At 55.2% G+C, this 23076-nt stretch overlaps 2 protein-coding genes across 9 annotated transcripts; both read right to left on the reverse strand.

Annotated features, from left to right (window-relative positions):
- Nucleotides 1-476: 476 nt before the first annotated feature.
- Nucleotides 477-16061, reverse strand: INPPL1 (inositol polyphosphate phosphatase like 1). Of its 8 annotated transcripts, none has more exons than XM_074400974.1 (29): nt 15836-16061; nt 14358-14757; nt 11278-11341; nt 11033-11183; nt 10688-10808; nt 10305-10511; nt 9978-10071; nt 9781-9870; nt 9514-9609; nt 9263-9413; nt 9066-9172; nt 8641-8743; nt 8344-8540; nt 7922-8039; nt 7213-7309; nt 6783-6921; nt 6573-6672; nt 6385-6473; nt 6029-6110; nt 5807-5896; nt 5162-5275; nt 4938-5026; nt 4352-4439; nt 4100-4255; nt 3793-3871; nt 3557-3697; nt 1796-2468; nt 1410-1543; nt 477-1322 (listed from the first exon to the last, which is right to left on the reverse strand). In XM_074400974.1, the coding sequence occupies exons 2-29, from the start codon at nt 14537-14539 to the stop codon at nt 1232-1234; spliced, it is 3843 nt and encodes a 1280-aa protein (XP_074257075.1). In that variant the 5' UTR covers nt 14540-14757; nt 15836-16061; the 3' UTR covers nt 477-1231. The 8 variants fall into 8 exon arrangements, with proteins under 8 accessions (XP_074257075.1, XP_074257074.1, XP_039326831.1 ...); XM_074400973.1 differs by lacking the exon at nt 15836-16061 and adding an exon at nt 15695-15806; XM_039470897.2 differs by lacking the exon at nt 15836-16061 and adding an exon at nt 15538-15626 and having other exon boundaries at nt 10305-10445.
- A 316-nt stretch (nt 16062-16377) lies between these two features.
- Nucleotides 16378-22805, reverse strand: FOLR2 (folate receptor beta). The gene is made up of 5 exons (XM_003923419.4): nt 22668-22805; nt 20879-21052; nt 18427-18615; nt 18176-18311; nt 16378-18023 (listed from the first exon to the last, which is right to left on the reverse strand). Exons 1-5 carry the CDS (start codon nt 22692-22694, stop codon nt 17731-17733), a joined length of 819 nt encoding a protein of 272 aa, XP_003923468.1. The 5' UTR covers nt 22695-22805; the 3' UTR covers nt 16378-17730.
- Nucleotides 22806-23076: the final 271 nt, after the last annotated feature.

The raw sequence follows: 23076 nt of genomic DNA on the forward strand, positions 1-23076 counted from the left end.
TTGGCCTTCTTTGGAGGCGGGATCACATGAGGCCTGTCAGTAACAGTGCCCTCAAAGTGAAGGTCCTCAAGAAGCAGCACAGCCCCCTTCCCTGGCTCTGCAGTGGCTGGGTCCACCCTTACCTTCGTGACCACGAGTCTGCTGACTCGCCCCTCGGGGCCGCCTTCCCTGGCTCTGCAATGGCTGGGTCAATCCTTACCTTGGTGACTAGAAAAGCCCGCTGCCCCACGCCGCAGGCCCACCTGCCCTAACCCCACCCATACAGAGGCTGATGGTCGCTGGGATAATCAGTGGCCAGTATCACTTCATCCTGTATCCCCTCTCTTCCCTAGCCCACCTGGCACAGAGTGGACCCGTTAGAGGACTGGAGGGGCTGCCCAAGGAAAAGGACAGAGGGGTTCTCTTTTTTTCCCGATTTTTTTGGTTGTCCTTTTTCTTTGAAAAACTTGTAATTTATTGAGGTGAGTTTCACTCAATCCAAATAAAACTTAATTTATTGAAGACATCACACTGAAACCCTTTTGAGTGCCCAGGATGGGGACAGGCTGCCTGCAAGACCCTGTCCCAGGCTGAGACCCGAGAGGAACCTCCCTCCCGGCACCGCCCTGCATCCCCAGCGCAGGGCAGCACAGACCAGGAGACAGTGAGAACTAAGCAAACTGGCACTTTATGGCTGAGATCCTGCCCCACCCCAACCAACCCCAATATTAAGGTGCCCTCCCTCCCTCCCCAAACCCACACAAAACAGCTTAAATAAACCCCGGCCCGGTTCTCGGGCTATTCCTTCATTTCCGGATGGACACCTGCCCCCACCCCCAGCGGGAGAGGGAAGTCCTAGTGGAGCTTTTCTCCTGTGGTTCAGGCCCAGTGGAGGGCCACAGAAACACTGGTAAAAGTGGGGGCCCAGACGTACCCAAATGGACCCCTGCGGGCACCCCTGGGGCTGGGAGGTGGGGTCCAGTAAAAGGACAGCACCAGAGTAACCAGCATTCTCGGTAACCATGGCAACTGATCTTCTGCCCTGAGCCTAAAAAGGCCATGGACAGGATGTCCTCATTAGGGCTCCAAATGATTGGGTAGTAGGGAATGCAGATCCCCAATAAATAGGCACCCCAATAATAGGCAGAGAGATACTGCCCTGACCCTCACTAACTTTTCAACCCTGGGGCCATAGGTGGGCCTTGGTAGCAGGGAGGGGCACTGAGTTCGCAGCTTTGTGGTGCCTCCGCTATCACTTGCTGAGCTGCAGGGTGTCCAGAAGGAGGCGCTTGTGAGCTGGGTCCTGCACCCCAGCCTCCTCCAGGTCCTCCTCGGTGATGTCACTGTGGGGTAAAAGAGGCTTGGAAGTGAGATGGGCTAGGGGGTCCTGAGGGCACCAGCTCCGCCCCCGGGGTCAGCCCCTCCCCAACCTGAGAAACTCCAAGTCGTCCCAGCCATTATGCACCAGGCCCTCCTCATAGCGCTCCAAGCCGATGGCACGCAGCCAGGCGCCCATGCCCGCCTCGCCCAGCCCGCTGGCCCGCCCGCCCTGCGGGCACGGAGCCTAAGAAAACAGGGCATGTCAGGAGGAGCTCAGTGCCCCCTATAGAAACACCTGCAGACAGTCACATTCTGCTGCATGCTCTGGGGAAAAGGGAGGGAAGGGCTGGGCTGCTTCATGTGTCTCCCAACTTCCTGGTGCTCAGTTCAGGGTAGAGGGGACATCCTGAGTGCTGAATGGTGCAGTGAAATGGTACCAGTCTGTAGGCAAGCACAGTCCTCAGGCACACCCAGACAGCCACCCTGCTCCACACACCTCCTCTGCCAGGTCCTCCTGGATGCTCTCCCGGATACGGGGTGGAGGGAAGCTGAGGGGCCGGCCATAGTCAGAGGGCAGTCCCCGGGGTGGCTGCAGTTCCAGGGGGCCTGGGAGGAGTGCTGAGCGTGCAGGCCCAGCAGGGGCGTAGTCCACCTCGCTCAGCGTCTTGGCCATCTGCAGCACCGAGCAGGACCGGTCATCCCCACTGGCCACTTCCCCTAGGAAAGTGCTGGCTGGTGAGGGGCCTGGGGGCAGTGGGGGCCTTGGATGGGCCTTGGGAGGCGGTGGGCCACGGGCCTCACCCCCACCACGACCCCGGACCAGTGGCCCTGGTAAAGGATCCAGGCTGGGGGGCAGAAAGATGGCTGAGTCTGGCAGTGGTGGAGGTGGAAAGTCTGGAGGGGGCAGAGTGCCTCCAGACTCCTCATCTGAAGAACTCCCCTCTCCCACACGAGGGGGTCGGTGGCGCCCAAGCTGTGGAGCAGGCACTGTGATTGCCACTTTGTTCTTGGTGGCAGGTGGGACAGGGGCCCTGGCAGGCGAGGGTGGCTCCGGGGGCAGCAGCTGGTGTGGGACCCCTTCAAGGACGTAGTAGGCAGGGTTATTGAAGCTGTTCTTGGGTGGAGGGGCCACCAGCCCTTCTGGTTCAGGAGCTCCCTCTGACTTCAACCTGGGTGTGGAAGCAGGATGACTAAGCCAGGACCCAGCAACCCAGATCTAAGGCAGTGGGAGCAGTGGGAGAACTGGAAGGGAGTCAGAAGGGCCCCTGGTCCTAGACTTTCCCTTGACCTTAAGCACATCACCTGCCTTTAGTTTCTTCATCTCTAAAGTCAGGGGGAAGATAACCCTACAGTCTTATGCCTCACTTGCTAAGATTCTCAGATCTTTCATAACTTTATATGTAACCATGAAACCGGAGCTTAAATGGGTCAGAATAGAGGTGCCAGAAGACAGGGCAAGTAAACCCTCTAATGAGAGGCCAGATTTGGAAAGTCTCTCAAGGCGCCTGTGGTCAATCCACTGCAGAATCTTTCTCAGAGATTTAGGTGGGTCTTACTCAAGCCTGGGGATAAAACCCCCGTGACTGACAATAGCTGAAGATGAGTAAAAAGTACCAAACTGAACCTAGGAGTTTGTAAGTTTAAGCAACAATTGGATATAATTAGAAATCAATCCTCACTTTCCCAAAGTGTGACACAGAGCTAATTCCCCAGGACGGTAACAGTTATTATGCGGAAAATAAGCTTCCTGGCCCATTAAGTTTGAGAAACTATATTAAACAGAGTTGAAAAGAAGTTTCCTTCCTGTCATGTGCAGGGGGAATGACTAAGAAAAGAATCTAGAAAAAAGTATTTCCCAAACCCATTTGACCACAAACCCATTTCAAGTGGGGCCTCTTGCAGGACAGAGTTCCAAAGAAGGTACCCCGGGAAATCCCAGGCCAAGCCGTGTGCCTCCTCCAAACAGAAGGGTCAAGCTAGATCTGTTTACATGGATGGAACTGTCTTAAAAACAATTTCCAATTCCATTTTAAACAGCGGAATTGAGAGGAAAGGCTGACTGTGCTCCTTTTGACTCAGAGCCACACCTAAGGGTAGTCTGGCTGACCAGAGTAGCCACAGGCATAAGGGCACAGCACTTCTAACCACAGGGTGGCAGAGCACCCAAGCAGCTGATGATCCCCAGGCCGCCCCTGAGATCCTGCAGGGGATAGTGATGGATAATTGCGGGGGGAGGGTGACAGGTTCCTCCTCTCACCTGGGGGTCAAGGGCTCCTCTCGGGGAGCTGCTCGGGGTGGGGCTGGTGGCCTCCCAGTTGGTGGCGGTTTATCTGGCTCTTCAAATAACCTGGAGAGCGGGCAGGAGGCCTCTGTGAAAGCTGGCTTGAGCCTCCCTGACCTGCCAGGGATGTACAGGAGAGGGGAGATGAAGTGGAGCTGACCAGATGCCCCTAGGTACCCTTTCACATGACATTCAACACAGCCCTAGCTCACCTGGGCTCCTGGCTGCCTCGGGACACAGAGGGGACTTTGCTCTTTGCTCCTGCCTCATCCTTATCAATGCTGATCCACTCTGAGGGGGCAGGAAGGGAGACTCAGAGGAGACCTGGGCTCCTGGATCCCACAGACACCCACTGGGCCTACTAGCCCTTTCCCAGCTATGCCTTGGAGCAGGACTATTCCCAGCTGTGGCTATAGAACCTCCAGGTATCCCAGAGATTCCAACATGCCCCCCAACCCTGGTCCTGCCCTCCTAGATCTGTTCACACCACCCTATCTCACATCCCAGTGGAGTCCCCACCGTAGAGCCGCTCACGGGTGCCCAGGCGCTCCGTGGGCACCCGCACCTTCATGGAGCCGCGGATATTGCCTGTCTCCTCGCCGCGGTGGGACAGGAAGGTCAGGAACTGTTGAGCCGTGCTGCCAATCATGGACTTGAGTGCAACCACACACTCCCCTGAGAGGCAGATGGGACAGACCAGCAAATTACCAAGCCAATCTAGGGCCCTAGTCTGGCTTCCTCCTGTTCCCGTCAGTACCCCTCACCCCTCACCATAGGATTCATAGCCATCCATGGATTTGACTGTGAGCAGGAGGTGCTGGTCCTGCAGGTACTCGATATCAGCCAGAATTGGTTTGAGCTGGGAAGCAGGGAGGCCCAGTGAGGAACAAAGCCCAGCCACTTCCTCCTGCCCCTCCCGCACACTGTCCCTGACACCACTCATTCCCCACCCTCAGGTCATTTGTGTTCATACTCAGCTCTTCAGGGAAGAGCCAAATCCTTAATGTAGAAGACACAGCCCTCTACGGGCCTTTTACAGCACTTAGCATCACCGTAACTAATTTTCTGTGTCCTCAGTAGCCAACACAGGACCTGACATTTAGCAAAAGCTCAAGAAGCATCTCCTGAATGAACAAATTGCAACAACAAGGTTCCACCTCCCAAAATAAAGCAAAGACCTTTATCCTCACTCATACACACACACACACACACACACACACACACACACACACACACACACTCTTTCTCTCTCACTCTGCTGGCCCCACATTCCCTCCCAGGCAGGTTCCCCAATAAATTATTCTGCACCCCTCTCTGTGCCCTCACCCATAAGCAGGGAACCTGCCCACAGCCTCACCGTGGGCAGTTGGCGTGAAGACCACTGCACTTTCAGGAAGTTGATGTTGTCACTGCTCTGGGCATCATTCTCAAAGCTCTTCTTGTATTCTGGGGTGAGAGTAGGAGATACCCAACTATCACCTCCCAGCTTCCCTACCCACTAAGTAGGGGGCTGACTGCTAGGGGCACCCTCTGGCCTCCCATCCCCCTTGGCCTACACCCAGCCCCTGCCCCGCCTCTGACCCTCCAGGCAGGTGGAGTAGAACTCAATGAAGAACTTGGTGCGGCTGGCTGTCTTCACAATGGCCTCGATGCTCTCAAACTCAATGTAGGCCTGGTCTGAAGTCTTTGAGAGCCCTGCAGGGAAAGGGAAGAGGGCAAACAGGAGGGCTGAGAGGGGGAATGGGACAGAGGCAGGGCCCTGGGATTTGAAATCAGGGGCCCTGGCAGAACAGGAGGCAGGGCCAGGAGGGGCATCCCCAGCCCCAAGTCACCAATGGGGAAACTCCAGAGCCCAGACACTGGACCAGAGCAAACAGACAACCCAAGGATAAAAGACCCATTGAAGAGAGTACTAGGGACCAGAATGCCTGTGGGATTACCCACCAACAACCTGCCACACCTCCAGGCATACTCAGCCCTAGGCAGACACAGACACACAGAAACATGTACACTCACGTATGCACACACATACTCATAGGCATACAACACTTGTGATGGCCCAGGTGCACAGACACCCTGACACATCACACCTTCAGAAACACTCCTGCACTCACTGGTACACATTCACACACACACTTACATAGTCAAATCTATGGTACATCCCAAAGCCACCACTGGTGTCCACCCAGATTATGCCACATCCACAAGCACATCTGGAACAGTCACCTTTCTTGGAGATGAACTGGGAGGTAACCCCAACCTCAAATGTCCCAAACACAGGGGAGTGGTCGCTGGAGACGATGTCATCAGTACAACCTGGGAAGTGGGGATAGGAATGGGGACTCAGGGGGAATAGTCCTGCCCTCTGCTCTCACCTCCCAAAGTTAAGGCAGAGTCCAGAGGGGGACCACCCCATATCCCCCATCACCCTGTCCAGGAAGCTCTGACCGTAAGAATTGCAGATGACATGAGTTTCAGGGTAGGATTTCCACAGAATCCGATCACACCATGAGGGCACATTGGTCCGGACCTAGGGCAGGGGATGGCAGCATGGTTAGCACTGACAGCTAGGGGGCTGCCTGGCATGGACCCCACTTCAGAGTTGATGAGTCCCCACACTTCTGTTACAAGGGGCCCCAGCACCCACCTCCCTTCTTGGATTCTCACAATACCCAGGATCACCCAAAGGTCTCAGAGGGGCCGTGGAGGCTGGACTGGTAGCTGCAGAGGCCCACACCCTTGACCCAAATTCTTGATTCGTCCCAGGCCTGGTGTCCCCCAAGGCCCATACTGTTTTGGCTCACCCCAGTTGGTTTCTGCTTGTGCCAGGCATATGTGTCACGGGAACCCCGCTCATAGCGGTAGGTGGGTGGGAAGGAGATCTCCTCCTCACCTAGGAAAGCAGGGGACAGGTGGGGTTCAGGGCCCTGACACCCAGAGATACCACAAGCCTCCCAGCCCTCAGCTCTCCACCTGTCAGGCCCACACTCACTGAATCGAAGGAAGACCTTGTGCTTCTCCCGCTCCAGGTTGAGCTGGTCCACTCTGAGCAGGGGCTCAAACTCCTTCCTGCTGATGTAGTTCAGGATCTCCTGGGGTAGGGGACACAAAGGCTGGAAACTTTCCTCCTGAGCCAGAGCCAGGGGTGATAGCCCATGTAGTCCTTAGCCTCCCTACAGCCACGGCAGGGCCCTGCTTGCACCTGGATATCCATGTCCAGGCGGTAGTTGAGGTCCCCAAACCAAAAGAGGTGTGTGAAACGCAGAGAGATGTCAAAGGCACTGAGCTGCCGGTCGCCCAGCGAGAGCAGCCTCAGGATGTCCAAGTAGTTCTGGTTCCTCCTAGGGTGAGGGGTGCAGGGTGGGGAGGAGTAGATCCCCAGGGTCAGGGCCAGAAGACAAGGATAGGCATAAAGGGAAGAAGTCTCGGGAGTCAGGGATGGAGTAGGGATCTGGGTCCCTGGGGACAAGGTCAGGGTTAGGAACAGACGGGTCTTGAGTTGGGATAAGAGAGTAGGGGGTCTCTGGAGACAGGCCTACAGGAGGGTCATAGACTCAGATATGGGAGTGGGAACAGGCCTCGGGTGAACAGGAGATGGGTGTAAAGAGACCACAGGAAAGGTGCACCCTCACCGAGCCGTCTTCTCACTTCCTGAGGTGAGGTGACAATTCACAAAGCCAAATGAGGTGCCATTGAACATGAAGGAGACGCCCACAGCCCCCTTGTTCCCTGTTAAGGCAAGCAAAACAGGAAGGCCCAGGTCACCCTCAGAGGGCTCCCAACTCTCCCTTCTGCCTCTCAAAGCCAAAGTGAGAGGATCTTCCCGCTGAGCCCACCGGACGCTTTGACGTGGGCGGGCCCCTGCACACACCCACACTTTCACTGGGGGTCCTCACTGGGCACACATGGTCTGTGTGGATGGCCTGAGTCTGTATGTATACATGAGTAGAGCCCCTGGAGATCTCCGAGGGCCCCAAGGGTGAAGCTGAAAGGCCCTGCAGATTCTCAACAGAATCTATCCTGAGAGAGGACCAGACCAAAAGTCAGGAGACCTGGGCACAATGCCTAGATCCACCACTTACTTGCTGTGTGACCTTGCACAGAGCACCTCAACCACTCTGAGTTTGAGTTTTATCATCTGCGAAAATTGGGTAATTATCCTAGCCTTGCCTTCCCAGAGGGGCTGAGATTGCGAATATGAATGCGCTTTCCAAAGTTTAAAGTACCCTATATATGGGGAAGCGAAGATCACCAAAAACAGGGGATCCTAGGCTGAAGAGGAAGGAGAAGCCATGGACAGAGGGACACTGCCACCCTTGGGCACCCACCAGCCCTGCTTACCCAGGGTGTTGGCAATGCCGGTCTTCACACTGGACGTACTGACATGGCTAATACGGTTCTCATGCTCTGGCTTGACCAGCACCGCCACCTTGATGTTCCACAGTGATTGCATGGCAATCTGGGTGGAGAGTGCATGGTCACCACTGCCCTGCTGCACCCACTGCCTGCATTTCCCCCTGGACGATAAATAGACTTTTGTGTCCGTCATAGGATAGGAAGGCTTGCCACCCTTTTCCTGAGGGACTGGAGAGAAATGGTTCCTCTCGTGGCGTGAAGGACTTGGGTCAGATCTCCCAAAGGATATGCTCCAGGACCAGAGAAAAAGCCAGTGAGGCTGTGCTCCTACTTCATGTGCCCATGAAGTAGGATAGTTTGGAGGTGGTGTGTGAGGACAGGGGGCTAGACAAGATGACCCTCCTCACCGGGCGGTAATCCAGATCTGTAAGCTCCTTGAGGCCCCCGCGTAGTAGGTCCAGCCACTCACGGTCACCCACTGAGTTCTCCTGGGTCCCAAAGACATATATGTCATGGGGTATGGTCACTGTGACCTCATCCAGGGTCTTTCCCAGACCCTTCGATGTGAACCAGGATGTCACGTTTTTCGGAGGTGGTACACTTCCTGGAGATGAAGGGGGTGAGGTGGGTCTGGAGGAGTTAGGCCCCTGCTCTGGGGCCATCCCTCTCTCCCGCCCCAGCCCCAGCCCAAGCTTGTGCCTGACCCATGTTCCAGGTGCCTATGAAGACAGAGATCATGTCCGGCTCATCCTGCTTGGAGTGCTTGTTCTTCATGAGCTGCAGCAGCTGGCAGAAGGCCTCCCGCTTCTGGGAGAACAGCAGCCACTCAGGAGCAGGTAGGCATCCCCGAAGCCCCCCTTCCACAGGGATACCCTGCTAGACAGCTCATGTCCATGAGGAGAGGTCTGTCTGGTTCTCCAATGTATACCCACTGCTCAAGCATGTAACAGTGCTGTAAATGTTATCCACCCTCAGGCCACCCGTTCTCAACACTCCCACCTGTCAGACCCACCCCTGCCAGGAGGGATGGCATGCCTACATCATGTGTTCCTTCTGTTCCCATCCAATGGGAAGCACCCATGTGAGGACCCCGGCTGTCCCCAGTGGCCTGGCCCAGCCTGCTGCTCACCCGGGCACTGACAAAGATGAAGTCCTTGCGCTGAGTCCGGTCCTTCTCCTTTTCAAACACAACACCCAGCTTGTTCTGGACACGCTGGGACTTAATGAGCTGGCGGACTAGGGCATGGAGGATGGGTCACATGGGCCTATGCCCCTAGGCCGGGGGCTCCCCCCTGCCCACCCCTCCCAGGTCTGGCCCTGGCTCACTGCGGTCATGCGTGAAGGTGGTCCAGTCCTCCTGGGAGTCCCGCTGTCTCCGCAGCAGCACCAGCCGCCCACCCTCCACATCCACGCTCAGCGTGAACTTCTGCGACTTCCCAATCTTGGTCAGGTCACCCAGGGTCACATCTAGCTTTACCTGTAGGCCAGGTGGTAGGCTGCTAACAAGACCTTGGGGCAGGCAGCACCCCAGTTCCCTCCAACCCCCCTTTGCCCCATGAGGCCCCACTGCCATGTACCTCAAAGGCTTGCACAGGGATGGTCTTGGCCTTACGTGTGGATGGCTGCGGAGCTGGGGGTGCTGTGGAGCTCATGTCCTGCAGGGCCTTCAGGGCCTGGAGGGAACAAGGGAAGGGTGAAGTCAGGGGACACACTGAAGCCTGGGGCACAGAGGGACACAATTGATGCTGGGGCCAATGTGAAGTTGTAGACTCAAGGCTGAGATCAGTGCTAAGCTAATGACAGTGGCCAGTGAATCGGCGGGCAAGGGTCAGAGGTCATGCCACCTTCTTCTGGATGCCTGAGAGGAAGTCCTTTAGCACTGACAGCTTCATCACCAGGCTCTCTAGTTCCTGCTCCCCTGTCTGTGGCAGGTTCTGGGGGGAGAGAAAGAACCAGGCTTGTATAACAGTCACCTAAGCAGAGCCTCCCAACCAACTCCAGAACACGAACCCACCTCCCGGAGGTCTCCCTGCAATCCCACCTGCTGCTGCAAAAGGCGGGTCACCATGGGCGAGCTCTGCTGGTCAAACACCTTGGACAGGATCTCCAAGCCTGACAGGACCTTGTCCACCTCACTAGGGGAGACATCAGGTCAGAAGAATTCCCACCCAGACCTAAGTACAGGAAAGGGGGAGCTGGGTGTAGCCTCCACCTCACCACAAGGATAAAGGGTACCAGGTGAGGAAAGTCAGCAAGCAGTGGCTAGTTGACTGCTCAGAGTCAGAGGTCAGGGCACCTGTACAGCCAGGGAGCAGGCAAGCACAGGTCAGAAGTAAGGGTAATGCATGGGGCTGGATGTCCCAGCTACCTGTGCAGCCTCCGACACGAGGTGGCGAGGGTACGGGTGAGGTGGGGCAGGTGGCTGGCTCCACCCCGCACAGCCTCCAGGTCCAGCCCGTAGCTGCCTTTCAGGTACTCGTGTGAGACGGTGCTTAGCCCATTGGGAGCACTTCGGGAAGGGGTAAAGAAGTCAGTGGAGGTCCTGCTGTCCTGTCCTAGCACCCCTGCCCCATCCCTAAAAGAGACAGTATTTGTGGCAACCAGGACGGGATGAATCAGGGTATCTGCCTCTGGGCTGAGGTAGGGTGGGGGTCCCTGGTGAGGGCTTAGAAGGCCTCTCCACCTTTAGTAGGAAAACAGCTCTCAGAGGAGAAAGGGTCTCCTGCTCAGTGGATGGGGTAGGGGTCTCACCTCTCAGCAGCTGGAGTTGTGGGAGTCTCAGGGGTTGACAGGGGACTGCTGGGCCCAGTGTGGGCAGAAATGCTGGTAGAGCCAGAGCGCGGAGGCAGCGGGGGCTTGTCATCCTCCCCATCTGTGGGCAGGGGTCAGTGGGCAGCTGTCTGGGCCTCCCACACACGGTGGAGTAGGAGGCATAATGCAGCTGCAAAGTGACTTCCATGGAAAGAGGGATAAAGGGCGCTGGCATCATGGCCAAGGGCAAGGGGGCTACAGGAGAGGTAGGGTTGTGAATCGGGGATGGGAAGAGGCAGGGAGAGCCAAGGGACAGGGGCAGGGAGGGGACCCACACACTAGTACCTGAGGCATCCCGGTCATCTGGAGGGTCCGGCTCCCGCTCCCCCTCTACAGGAAGCAGCAGGGCACATACAAGGCCCTGGTTAGGCTGGGCATACAGGCCGATGAGCTCGCCCAGGGTCTGGAAGCGGCGCACAGGCACACCTTGCGAGGTCTGTGGGCCAGCAAGGGTGGAAGGAAGGGTCAGCCAGCTGGTCCCCAAGACCTAAGCTGGATCAAGGTCAGGGTTCAGGGGCCCAAGGTCCTACCTGCACAGCCAAGAAATCTTCTCCATCAGGCAGAATTCGATACGTGTGCACATGCTTCTGATACCTACACCAAGGCAGGGCCAGAATCTGTCACCCCCAGGCTGGGGTCTAAGACCCAAAGCACCCCTTCTTCCTGCCAGCAAGCTCAGCATCCCAACGCCCTCAGCTTGGTTTCCCTAAAACCACCTGCCCAGACTGCACAGGGTTAATGATGGGCTGGTCCACTTCCACCCTCCTAGTGTTGCCAATAAGGGCAGGAATGACCAGAACACCCCCCTCTCCCCACCAGACCTAGACTCCACACCCACCACAGGGCAGGGCCCGGGAAGCAACAGGCAGCTCTTTTGTGGCCTCCACAGCTGTCTAAACAGCCCCTCTGGGCTGTGGTACCAGTCTGGGCCCCCCGCCAGAGTAAGAGTCTTCAGAAGCCTGGTTAGCCTCTGTTTGCACACCCAGGCAACATGCTAATATGCATGTGCCTCCTGTGTTTATGCTGCTGTCTGGCTCTGCCGGAGTCAGGTATGTCTAGGGCAGTTTTGCCGAGGAGTGTGGGGGCATCACCCTAGGCTTTCCCACCAAAGAGGGCCCCCATGGGAGACCTGGGCCTCTAGCAGCCCCAAGCCAAGGAGGGGCAAGAGGGGTGCTGACAGATGGCAGCCGAAGCTGAACAGGTGACAGCTGAGCCAGGTGCATACTCAGTGGGGGATGGAAGATCCTCTGCCTCCACACCTCAGGGTGTTTCCCTCAGGAGTTACCCAGGAGGAGTCACCCGAGGTGTTGGGCAGGAGGGAGGTGAGGACCCCCCCACACCATGGCCCCCTCAGGGGCTCTCCTGGCTGCTTATGCTGGGTGTCTGCCTGTGACCGGGTGTTCCTTGGTAGACTATTATAAACACTGTCTGTGTTTATTGCCATAGCATACCATTGACTGAATCCTATCTGTGACAGGCTGGGTACCCAGTGTCCTATAGATCTTATTTAATTCTCACATTTTTAAGCAGCTATTATTATCCCCATTCTCCAGCTGAGGAAACAGGCTCAAAGAGGAAAAGTGATTTGCCTAAGGTCACAGAGTAAGTGAAAGGTGGAGTTGGGATTTTAAACCATGGCAGAAGCCAGGGCGGTATCTTGGCCTGCTGGTCAGATTGCCTGTGCCTGCTGGGGCCGGGGCGTGTCTTGTATGTTATCCATGAGCACCAGCAATGTATATAGGTAAGCAAGTGTGTGTGTATTAAGCAAATCTAAGATACTGACCTCATCTGATTGCCAACATCTGATCCTTACCCCCATGCTCTTGAGATTCAGGGAGGAGCCAGTCAGCTGACAAACCTGAAGCCCCCACTCACAGTGAGACCCCCTTACCCCATTCATAGCCTCCCCTGGCAATGGGGCCAGGATTCTCCCCCTACTGGGACAATAATGTTCCTTACCCAGACACAGGCCCCAGCTGTCCCCCTCCCACTCAACAGCTGACCCAGCACCTGCCTCCCTCCCCAGCCTAATTAGGGGGTATGCCTCAGAGGGGGCTGGGAGGCAGGACTCGGAGATATTCATCTGCCTGGTCTGTCCCTCCTTAGTCTCCCCCTACTGGGCCTCAGACTTGAGGCATAAACTGAGACTTATAGGGCCCCTTCCTTGCTGAGTCAATTGCCTAGGCGAGAGTTTTTCAATCTCCATACCACTGACATTTTGGATTGCAGTTCTTTGTTGTGGGGGACTGTCTTGTACACTGTAGAATGTTTAGCAGTATCCCTGGCTTCTACCCACTAGATGTCAATAGCGTCATCCCAGTTGTGACAATTAAACATGACCCCTGGCTGGGCGAGGTGGTTCACACCTGTAATCCTAGCACTTTGGGAGGCCAAGGTGGGTGGATCACTTGAGGTCAGGAGTTCAAGACCAGCCTGGGCAATATGGTGAAACACCATCTCTACTAAAAATACAAAAATTAGCCGGGCTTGATAGTGAGCGCCTATAATCCCAACTACTCTGGAGGCTGAGGCAAAAGAACCGTTTGAACCCAGAAGTTGTAGTGAGCCATGATCATGATACTGCACTCCAGCCTGGGCAACAGAGTGAGACTCTGTCTCAAAAAAAAAAAAAAAAAAAGTCTCCCCTGGTCTAGGCTAATGTGCCCCCTAACCAAAGATGTCAGGAGAACAAAGGGGTAAGGAACCGACATCGGCAGGAGTTTAGGAGGGATTTCACAGGGCCAAGAAAGATCTAAATAAAGCACCCCCACCCCCAAGATTCCCACTCACTACTCCCACTGAGAGGCCCATAGAAGCCAACTCAGTGTCAGACTCCAAGGCAGGAGGTACAGGGCAGGGAGAAGACTGCAAAACCCTAAGTGCTAACTCACCCCAGCACCACTACCACACTTGGCTGACAGGCACAGCCGCAGGACCCGGCCCACTCGGACGAGTGCCAAGTCTAGCTCTGCTCTCAGCACTCGTAGCTCAGGGGGCTAGGACAGCCAGGTAACCAGGGCTCAAGCTCAGAGCCAGAGCTCAAACACTCACTCATTGGTTCATAAATAATAGCAAGGTCCCATACAGCCTCAGCCCCTGCTTCCCCAAGCCTTCCTCTCTACACCACCCACCACCACCCCTACCAGCCATACACAGCCAGGAAGAACCCCAGAGCACAGAAAGGAGCCCTAAGGAAGCTGCCGGGCATCCTCACACACCCCGTCAGTCCCTCTACCCCGACTCCCTTTCCTGCTCACGACTCAGTCCCTATCCAAACGGGACTACACACAACGTGGAAGGCACATTCTCTCCCCTGCTCCCTGGAGGATGCCTGAAGGGGGTCTGCCGGGGAATGCCCGAATTTTTCGTCCATCACAGCCACACTGGGCCGCAGAACCCCACATCCTCTGCCCTTACGGCTCCTGAAAGTGCCCCAAGGCACACAGCAGGAAGTGCCCCTGCATCCTTCCTCAGACCCAGGAGAAAGCCAAGGCCCCTACTCTGGCGGTTGGAGGCGGGTCTGGCATCCCACCACCCCAGGCACCCTGACCCGGGCCCTCCCCGCACTCCTGGTCTCCACCAGCCCGCAAGGAGCCCCCGCCCCACTCACAGGACGCAGAGCGCGAAGGCCCCCGCCACGCTCTCGCTGTCTCGGACCAGGAAGCTGCCATCTCGGCCTGCCCGGGCCAGCAGCTCCTCCGCGGCCGCGCGGCTCAGGTCCCGGTGGTACCAGGCGGGGGCCTGGCTGCCCAGCGCGCCCCCCGGGCCCGGCGCCCCGCAGGCCGAGGCCATGGCCCGCGCAGGGCTCAGCGCTGCCCCGGCCCGCCGCCCCGCGCCATCCGCCCCAGGACGCTAGGGGCTGAGGCTGGGGCTGGGGCCGGGCCTGGGACGCGGGGCCCGGGCTTTAGGATCCGTGGGCCCGACAGAGCCGAGGGTCGCGTCTCCGCGCTCCGCAGCGCAGGCCGCCTCGTTCGCCGCGCAGCCGCTGCTGCTTGCAGCGCCAGCCTCAACTTGAAGAGAAAGAAAAGTTTGTTCAGAGGCGGCGGGGGAGGGGCGGGAGCGGAGCGCAGGGCCGGCGGCCGCCCCCTCCCCCTCCGCTCGGCCCGCAGCCCTGGCTGCCCCTGCCCCCAGTCTCCTCCAGCGGGGACAGTGCCCCCACCTTCCCGCTGGGCCTGGGATCTCCCAGACCCCACAATGATCCTGACTCCATCATTCACCCGAAGAGATCCAGTCCCCAAAGCCCCATCGAAATCCAAATCCTCCCATCCTGGTCCCGACACTTCGGGATCCAGGCACTCCCCGGAAAATTCAGCGCTCTTCAGTTCTCCCAATGATATGACCCCTATGTCCCATAAAGGTCTGATTCCACTCCACGGCTTTTCCTCTCGGCCCCGGTACAGCTTGGCTGCATCAAGTTCCCCAAACCTGCGAAGGATCCAGGACGACCCCCCAATCCTCTTCCCTCCACCTATGTGGGTAGGGCCCCCCAACTCCCAAGAAATGCAGCCCCCTAACTCCGCGGGGTGAGGACTCCGGCAAATCCCACGAGGAGATCCCCTCCATGGAGATCTGCTCCGCCAGATAAGGTGCGACGTCCTCGAGCCCCTCACGCAGCCCCTCCCAGCCCGGCAGAGCCCTTCCCCCTCTCGGCCAAGTTCCCCAGCACCACCCCCCACACCCGCAGGCCGGGCCTTGGCGGGGTTCAGCAGTCAAGAGGTCAGGAGGCTCCCCTGGCCCGTCTAGGAAAAAGTTCCCTCCCGGGATCCCGGCCGCCGCACGCAGACCCCCACCTCCCAGGCTGCTCCGGCGCCCCTTTCCCCGGACAGCGTCCCTGAGCTCCCGGCGGCCACTTAAGATGGCCATCCGCGCGCGCCCCCGCCCTCCGCGCCGCCCGCCCCGCCCCGCGCCGCCCCGGGGACCCGGGGAAAGCACCGCGCTCCGCCTCACCCCGCCCCGCGCCTCGGTCCCGGAGCCGCTGGCCCGCCGTGTGACCTCGGGCAATTCGCGGCGCGGGGCTGAGCCTCGGCTTCCCGCTCTGGAAAATGGGGATCCTGTGGCCAGGGCCGCCTCTGGGGGCCGGGCTCGTACCGTGCTCGGCACCCGGCCTGGCGCCCCGCTCGCGCTCCCGAAAGGCGGCTATTTTTATTATTAATTAAGGAGGAACGAAGGTGACAGCTGTGTAAACTGTAAAGCGCGGCTGCGGGACAAACGGGTATTATTAGCACTCGCCCCCGCCCCAGCAGCTCCCTCCGAGTCAGCAAACTCGCGCCTCTGCGGGCCGGACGCCCAGCGGGGGAGCTCCCTGACTGGGTCTGCTCCGAGGCCCTCCGACACCCTCCCCTCCCGCCAGGGGCGGAAGGGGGACGCGGCCGCCGGAAAGGGGGTGGAGTCCAAAAAAAGGGTCTGGCCCGCCCCCTCTCAAAAAAAGACCTAGCCGGTGGCGGCGTCTCCGGGGAGCCGTCTTCCTGCCCCGCCCCTCCGTCCCCTGGCTCCTTAAAGGCGCAGGCCTCCAGCCCGGCGCCCGCCGCCGCCAACTCCCGGGCGGCCTTGGGAGGTTCCCTTTAACCTGGCAGATAACTTTCAGTTTGCTCTGCTGAACCTGTTGACGGAGTTCGGGTCAGTCCCGCGAGCTCCTTCCTGTTTCAAATATGCATTGATTTAACCCAGCTGGAACAGAGCCTGGGACATGGAAGGGGCTCTGTGGGGCCTTCCACACTAAATAAATATAATAATTTAAGAGATCTACCCAGCCACCCAGCGGTGCCTCCAGAACCCAATAACTCGGCCTGCAATCTGTGCCATCTTCCTCATGAGTCATCTTTTAGTATAAGAAAGAAAAGATGAGCCTGGTGTGAGGGGAATCCTTGGTAGTGGGGGAGAGACCTGGACTAGGAGTGCACACATGGGTCCTCGTCCTAGCTGGGCCACCCACTGGCAGGGTGTTCTCAGACACTTACCTATGCCTCTCTGGGGACAGTTGTAGGAGTGTGGAAACAAACACTTAGCCAAAGGGAAAGGGGTGTTGGGAGATCCAGAGATATAGCTCAGGCCCAGCTCCCGAAGGCTGTGCAAAGATAAAGCAACCCCCAAGACAGGGCAACCCCCAAGATAGGCATATCCACCAATCCTAGGAGTAGACAAAGGCACCAGAGGCTCCTCAGCCCGGAAGCCCCTAAGGGTTTCTAACTCTTCCTGCCACACCTCCAGGACACAGAAGCGCTGAATCAGTTCCAGGCTCTTGAGTATTCCACTCCAGGAACCCCCTAAACTACCCTCTCCAATTGGCTCTGTTCTTCCTCAGAGTCCCAATCCCCAACGCTGCTCCTTCAATGTGCATCACATTAGGCAGTGTGAATTTTTTTTTTCAAACCGCTGGCAATCCAGAGACTTTCCTGGACTCCCTGTCCCAGCTTTCCAATTACAGAGCCGAGTACAGAGCCAGGCAGACGAACACTGAGGTACTGGGAGGCTGTTTGGAGACCAAGATAAATCAGCTGAGGACCTGGCTCTCACTTGGGGCAACAGAAGCCACAGGATCCCCGAAGACAATTAATGTGCAGACACTGGGCTCATGGGCTTTCTAGGCAACAGCTCCTCTATTATTTCACAAGCCTGAGGGCAAGACTATTATCCTTTTTTATATCCAGGAGGAAACAAAGGTTTAGAGCAGTGAAGCAACTGACTCACTTTCACAAAGCAAGTAGCAGAGCTGGGGTTAAAATACAGGTTTAGTTGCTCTAATCTGAAGGAATCCAGAAGCTGTAGAATCTGTCTCCCACCCACCCACAAACTCACAGCCAAAATAATTCCTCAGACGTGGATATGTCAGTCTAAAGCCCCAAACCCCACCATGGAGCAGGAACTGACCAGGTAACAGAGTTTTGGGTGACTAATGGAAGCATGCTTAGGATGCTGTCATTTGTGGGAGCTGGTGCCCAGCCTGGTTATCCAAGCTGAGGGCAGGTAGTCTGGGAGGACTGGACTCAGCCAAGGAGCCAGAGTTGCAGCATCAGGGCCAGGCTGAGCAGGAGACCCCCAATTCCATGAAGCAGGGCGCCAGCGTTCACATTCATGGCTGTAGCGTAGAACCTCGCCACCTCCTCATTGGGGTTGCCTTGGGTGGAGTCAAACCACATCTGAATGCAGCGGCCGCTCCCTCGGCTGTAGTTGCTGACCTTGTACGAGTGACTCCAGAGGCCCTCACAAAGAGCAGCTGGAGTGGGGAAGTAGAACTCAAAGGAGCGGCACAGGGCCCCAGCTGGGCACTTGTTAACTCCTGCAGGGAGATGGTAGACACAAACATTCAACCCCTGGGCCCCGAAGCTCATTTCTGGCCACCTCCAGAAATCGCCCCACCCCTAATCCTTGAGGATTCTCCAAACCCCACCTCAGTCTGCTTTTTCCTAACCCCACCTCAATCGCCCTCACCTGAGGTCCAGTCCCATCCTCTGTGCCAATTACTCTTGCAGGTGTGGGAGGTGTGACAATCCTCCCACCAGCGCTGACAGTCCTCTTTGCATAAGGGCACATCCAGGAAGCGTTCTTTGCGCCAGCTCTGATTCACCTGGGTGGGAGGTGGGGAGGCAGGGCTCCTCTCAGCCAGGGATGTTGGTAGCCGTAGCCTTGAAGTGATTGAGGGGGATGGCAGTCTGCTGGGGTGCGGGGAGGAAACATCCTACCTGCCGGATCCAGGGCCCCAGGTTGGGTGAGCACTCATAGAGACAGGTGTCCTGGATGAAGTGGCGCTTGCAGGCGGGCTCCATCCTGCCACAATGATCCCAGTTAAAGTTGTACAGGCGGGAGGTGTCCTTGTGTAGCTCCCGGCTGGTGTTGGCCGTGCAGCAGGCATTCTTCCTCCAGGGACTGCACTGGGTGGAGAAGACACAGGACTAAGTGCCTCCCCACACCCTCCTTCTACCACCTCCTGTCTCTGCCCCATTTGGTTCTTACTCCTCTGCCCTAGTTAGGTTGTCCTGGGAATACTCATTGTGATGGTCCCTCTATCCTAGGCCTCCAGGAACCCCATTCTTGGAGGAAACACAATTACAACTGTGTGATCGGGGGCTGTGGGAGCCCAGGGGAAACCTTGTCATGGGAGTAATAGCTATCATTTATGCGGCACGAAACACTTCATAAAAAGTCCTTTCACATACTCATTTAAAAATAATTATTGGCCAGGCATGGTGGCTCACGCTTGTAATCCAAGCACTTTGGAGGCCAAGGTGGGCGGATCACCTGAGGTTGGGAGTTCAAGACCAGTCTGATCAACATGGTGAAACTCCGACTTTAAAAAAATAATAATTAGTAGTATTATTTTTATTATTGAGCACCTACTTTATGCCAGTCACAGTTATAGATGCTACGAATACAGAAGAGAACTAAACAGACAGAAATATGTGTTCATGGAACTTTCATTCTGGTCAGAGGAGACAGTAAGAAACTAAAATATATATATATATGATATGTCAGGATATGATAAATGATATGAGAAAAGGTAGAGCAGTAATGTAAAATATGGAATTATTGCTGACATTATAAATGGGTTAGAAAACGTTTCATTGTAGGTGACATTTTGAGCAAAGGAAGAGCAGGAGTGAGCCATACAGTAATAGAGTTTGAATACATTCATTCTTCTTGGCAGGTAGTAAGATCTGTGTCCCAGTGGCTAAGCCAGTGCCAGACACATAGTAGGCCCATGTAAATATTTGCTGGAAAAAGTAAGCAAAAGCCAAGCCATGCATGGTGGCTCAAGGTGGTAATCCCAGCACTTTGGGAGGCCAAGTCAGGTGGATCACCTGAGGTCAGGAGTTCGAGACTAGCCTGACAAACATGGTGAAACCTCGTCTCTAGTAAAAATACAAAAAAATTAGCCAGGCATGGTCATGGGTGCTTATAATCCCAGCTACTTGGGAGCCTGAGGCAGGAGAATCACTTGAAGCCAGGAGGCAGAGGTTGCAGTGAGCCAAGATTGTACCATTGCACTCCAGCCTGGGCAACAGAGTGAGACTCCTCAAAAAAACAGAAAAAGTAAGCAAAGGCCCTACTTTTTAAATCTCTGTCTAACATATAGTCACATCATATTTCCACAAGATTTTAGTCTAGACTGGGTTTTCCAGGACTCCAAATACCATGAAATAGAAGGCTGTACTATGTGTTTTGTTCTACTAGAGTTATTCACTATTTTAGAAAATTATGCCATCAACAGCAACATTGCTTATATTATGGTGTCTTACAGTGTTCAAGTCACCAATATAATATACCTGTATCAATCTTCATTTGTAGCTCCCCATTCATATGATTTTATGACAAAAGCAAGCATGTGCTATTTCCTAATGCCTTCTAATGTAGTCATACCAGAGAACTGAATGTTGAAATATATATTATTTTATTACAAGTTACTTTCTGTTTCTCCTTTATATTACAGAGCATTATGTTGATATTTACAAAATTATGCATACAAATAGGTTCTTTTGAATTTGATTGCAGGATAGAAAAGAGAATCTAAAAATTATCTGTCATAAAAGGGAGATATTGAGTCTAATAAGGTTGCAATCCACTGGCATACATGTATGTAGACTGTGTAAATATACAGCCCCTCTACCTCAAATTACAGATGGAAGGGGCCTCCTCCTCTTCTCCCTTGGCACTCCATGGAACTGGCACATAGTGAGGGTGGGTAGAGCCAGCACCTCCCTAGTCTCTCACCCACCGAAAGGAGGAGCCCAACCCAGTCCTACTCCTACCCCACCACAGGGGCCAGTCATGTCCAGCTCCTGTGTGGGCCCATGTGCTTCTGTGAGCCTCAGTTTCACTGACTTGTGTTATGTGGAGACTATCATCTACCTACATCAAAGAACCCCTGGGGATATGAAATTATGTACAAAAAACACATGACAACTGACAGGTGCCCATCGAAGGATGACTCAGGTTCATTGCCAACATGGTATCCACCTCTGGGGAGGGCCCCCTAAAATCACCTCAGCCACTCTCGCCCCTCCACTTTCATCTTCTCCCACCACAAAAATTCAGGATGTGGAGGTGTCTGATCCCTCAAGTGCTCCCCCACCAGCCTGACTTCCTCCTCCGTGTCAGAACCAGCCCCTCCTTAGTAGAGGCACACTCCAGCCATACTTGGTCATGCAGCTTGTCCTCAGGACCTGGCTTTGTCTTGTGGTGCTTGGCATCCATACAGACATTGAGGAGATCGGTCCTGTCCTGGGCACTGCACATGGTGGCTACCCAGGCCAGAAGCAGCAGAAGTGGCTTCAATTTCCAGACCATGTCTTTCTGTCCTTGCAGAGGGACCTAGGGTAGGGAGACCAAGTCCTGAGGGGAAAGGGCTCCAGGCTGGGAACCCAGTCACCTCCTGCCTCAGTCTCACCATCCCTACAGTGATGAATGAGGTCAGACCTCATTCCTTCAATGCTGGGATCCTGAGGCTAGGGTAGAGAGGGTTGACCAGAGGGCTCCCTCACCCCCAGGCTTTAAGGGCCCAGGAGAACTGGCGTGAGTGAGTGGGCCCTGGGTAAGTCTTCACAATTTGGAGGAGATGCTTTGCACCCTCACATTTTCTCTAGACTTTATCTACCACAAATAATTAAATCGTTCAGGTCCATTCCCTGCTCCCCTGAACAGGGCCAGGGACACATAATGTCTTCTCCCTGTGTCCAGCAAGGGCTCTGTGGTTAGACACTGGATCACCTGGGGTCTTGTACCAGCTTAGACACCCGGTTAGCCCTGGGGAAGGCAGCAACCCAGCTCTGCCAAGTTCTCAGATCAGCGTGAGGATCAACTGACAGAACCCACAGGATGGTGTTTGGTTGAACGACACAGAAATGGAAAGGACAGTGTTTTTTAAATAATTTTGCTTCCTCAGACTTTTTCCTTCCCTGTTCTCTGAAAACCATTTTCCTTTCCAGCCTCCTCCGCTATCTCTGGGCTAATGCAGCAGACCTCACTTACCTCTCAAAAAACAAATGCCGATGAGAATGATATAGACTGGGAGTGGGGTAGGGTGGGGAGGGGTGAGGAATACAAGATTACGTATTGATTACAGTGTACACTGCTCTGGCAACAAGTGTGCTAAAATCTCAGAAATCACCACTAAAGAACTTATCTATATAACCAAAACCACCTGAAAAACAATAGAAGTTTAAAAAATTTTTTTAAACATTTTTTTTTTTTTGAGATGGAGTCTCACTTTGTCACCCAGGCCAGAGTGCAGTGGCATGATCTTGGCTCACTGCAACCTAAGCCTCCCCGGTTCAAGTGAATCTCCTGCCTCAGCCTCCCAAGTAGCTGGGTACTAAGAGCGTGCACCCCCACATCCAGCTAATTTTTGTATTTTTAGTAGAGATGAGGTTTCACCATGTTGGCCAGGCTGGCCTCAAACTCCTGACCTCAGATGATCCACCTGCTTTGGCCTCCCAGAGTGCTGGGATTACAGGGGTGAGCCACCACACCCAGCCTAAAAAATTAAAAATAAATTTTTAAGAAATGTAAAGAGACCCTTAGACCTGAGAGACAACATAAAAGTTTCCCATGTTGGAGCAGCCAGACCAGCACTTGGTGTCCTGGAAAGCACTCAACAAAAGGAGCAGCCCTTATCTCCTCTGTTCATTGCTACCCTTGTCCCCACCCCCAGCCATTACAGAGCTGTCCCTTTGGGCTCTGTCACTAAAGAGTAGATAATGGAGACTGCTTCCTCTCCCTCTCTGGTAAAGGTTCCTCCAAAACCTCACTGCCCTTGGTGCTATGTTTAGTGTCAAGTCTTCCCTCTTCCAATTTCTTCCCCTTCAAGTTGCCTTCCCCACAGGAGCCAGCATAATCTTTCTAAAGAAAGATGTGTCCCTCCCCTCTGCAAAAACCCGCCAAGTCTCCCCACTGCTCTTGTCACCCTTCCCTCCTTCGGGCATCTTGCCTGAACCTCTGTTGCTTCTGGGAGCATACACAGCTACGTCTAGTTGTCCTCTCTCTTAAGTGGGCAGTAGATCCAGGCTGTCCCCACGGCCTCTGTCCTCAGCACAGGATAGACAACATGCTCTGGTAAGCACAGAGTGAAATCTCCCCACTTAGCTATTCTCCTTCCTCTCTTCCTTCCCTTCCAGGCCCCACCCTCTTCAAGGCTCGCTGAGTCTGTCAATTTAGTCACTCTTGTTTGCATTCATTGCCTTACTTGTTAATTACTCATTCCAGCATCCACACATTCAACATTCATCAAAATCTAAAGAATTTTTCATCCCCAGGGAGTATCTGGATTTTGTAGTTACCCTAAGTGGTTCTTAGGAGAGACCAGCTCAATGGAGATAAGGTCTGGTGGAAAAGAACAC

The sequence above is a fragment of the Saimiri boliviensis genome, chromosome 6, assembly GCF_048565385.1.
Source record: "Saimiri boliviensis isolate mSaiBol1 chromosome 6, mSaiBol1.pri, whole genome shotgun sequence".
Lineage (NCBI taxonomy): Eukaryota > Metazoa > Chordata > Mammalia > Primates > Cebidae > Saimiri > Saimiri boliviensis.

Coding starts and splice junctions, on each gene's coding strand:
- INPPL1 (XM_074400974.1), bottom strand. CDS start 14,539: ATGGCCTCGGCCTGCGGGGCGCCGGGCCCGGGGGGCGCGCTGGGCAGC. Junction 10,809..11,032: donor AGATGACCGGGATGCCTCAG/GTACTAGTGTGT, acceptor CCCTGCCCACAG/ATGGGGAGGATGACAAGCCC. Junction 3,698..3,792: donor CGAGGCAGCCAGGAGCCCAG/GTGAGCTAGGGC, acceptor CATCCCTGGCAG/GTCAGGGAGGCTCAAGCCAG.
- FOLR2 (XM_003923419.4), bottom strand. CDS start 22,694: ATGCTCCCAGAAGCAACAGAGGTTCAG. Junction 18,312..18,426: donor TGGGGCCCTGGATCCGGCAG/GTAGGATGTTTC, acceptor CCTCCCACCCAG/GTGAATCAGAGCTGGCGCAA. Junction 18,024..18,175: donor AGGATGGGACTGGACCTCAG/GTGAGGGCGATT, acceptor ATCTCCCTGCAG/GAGTTAACAAGTGCCCAGCT.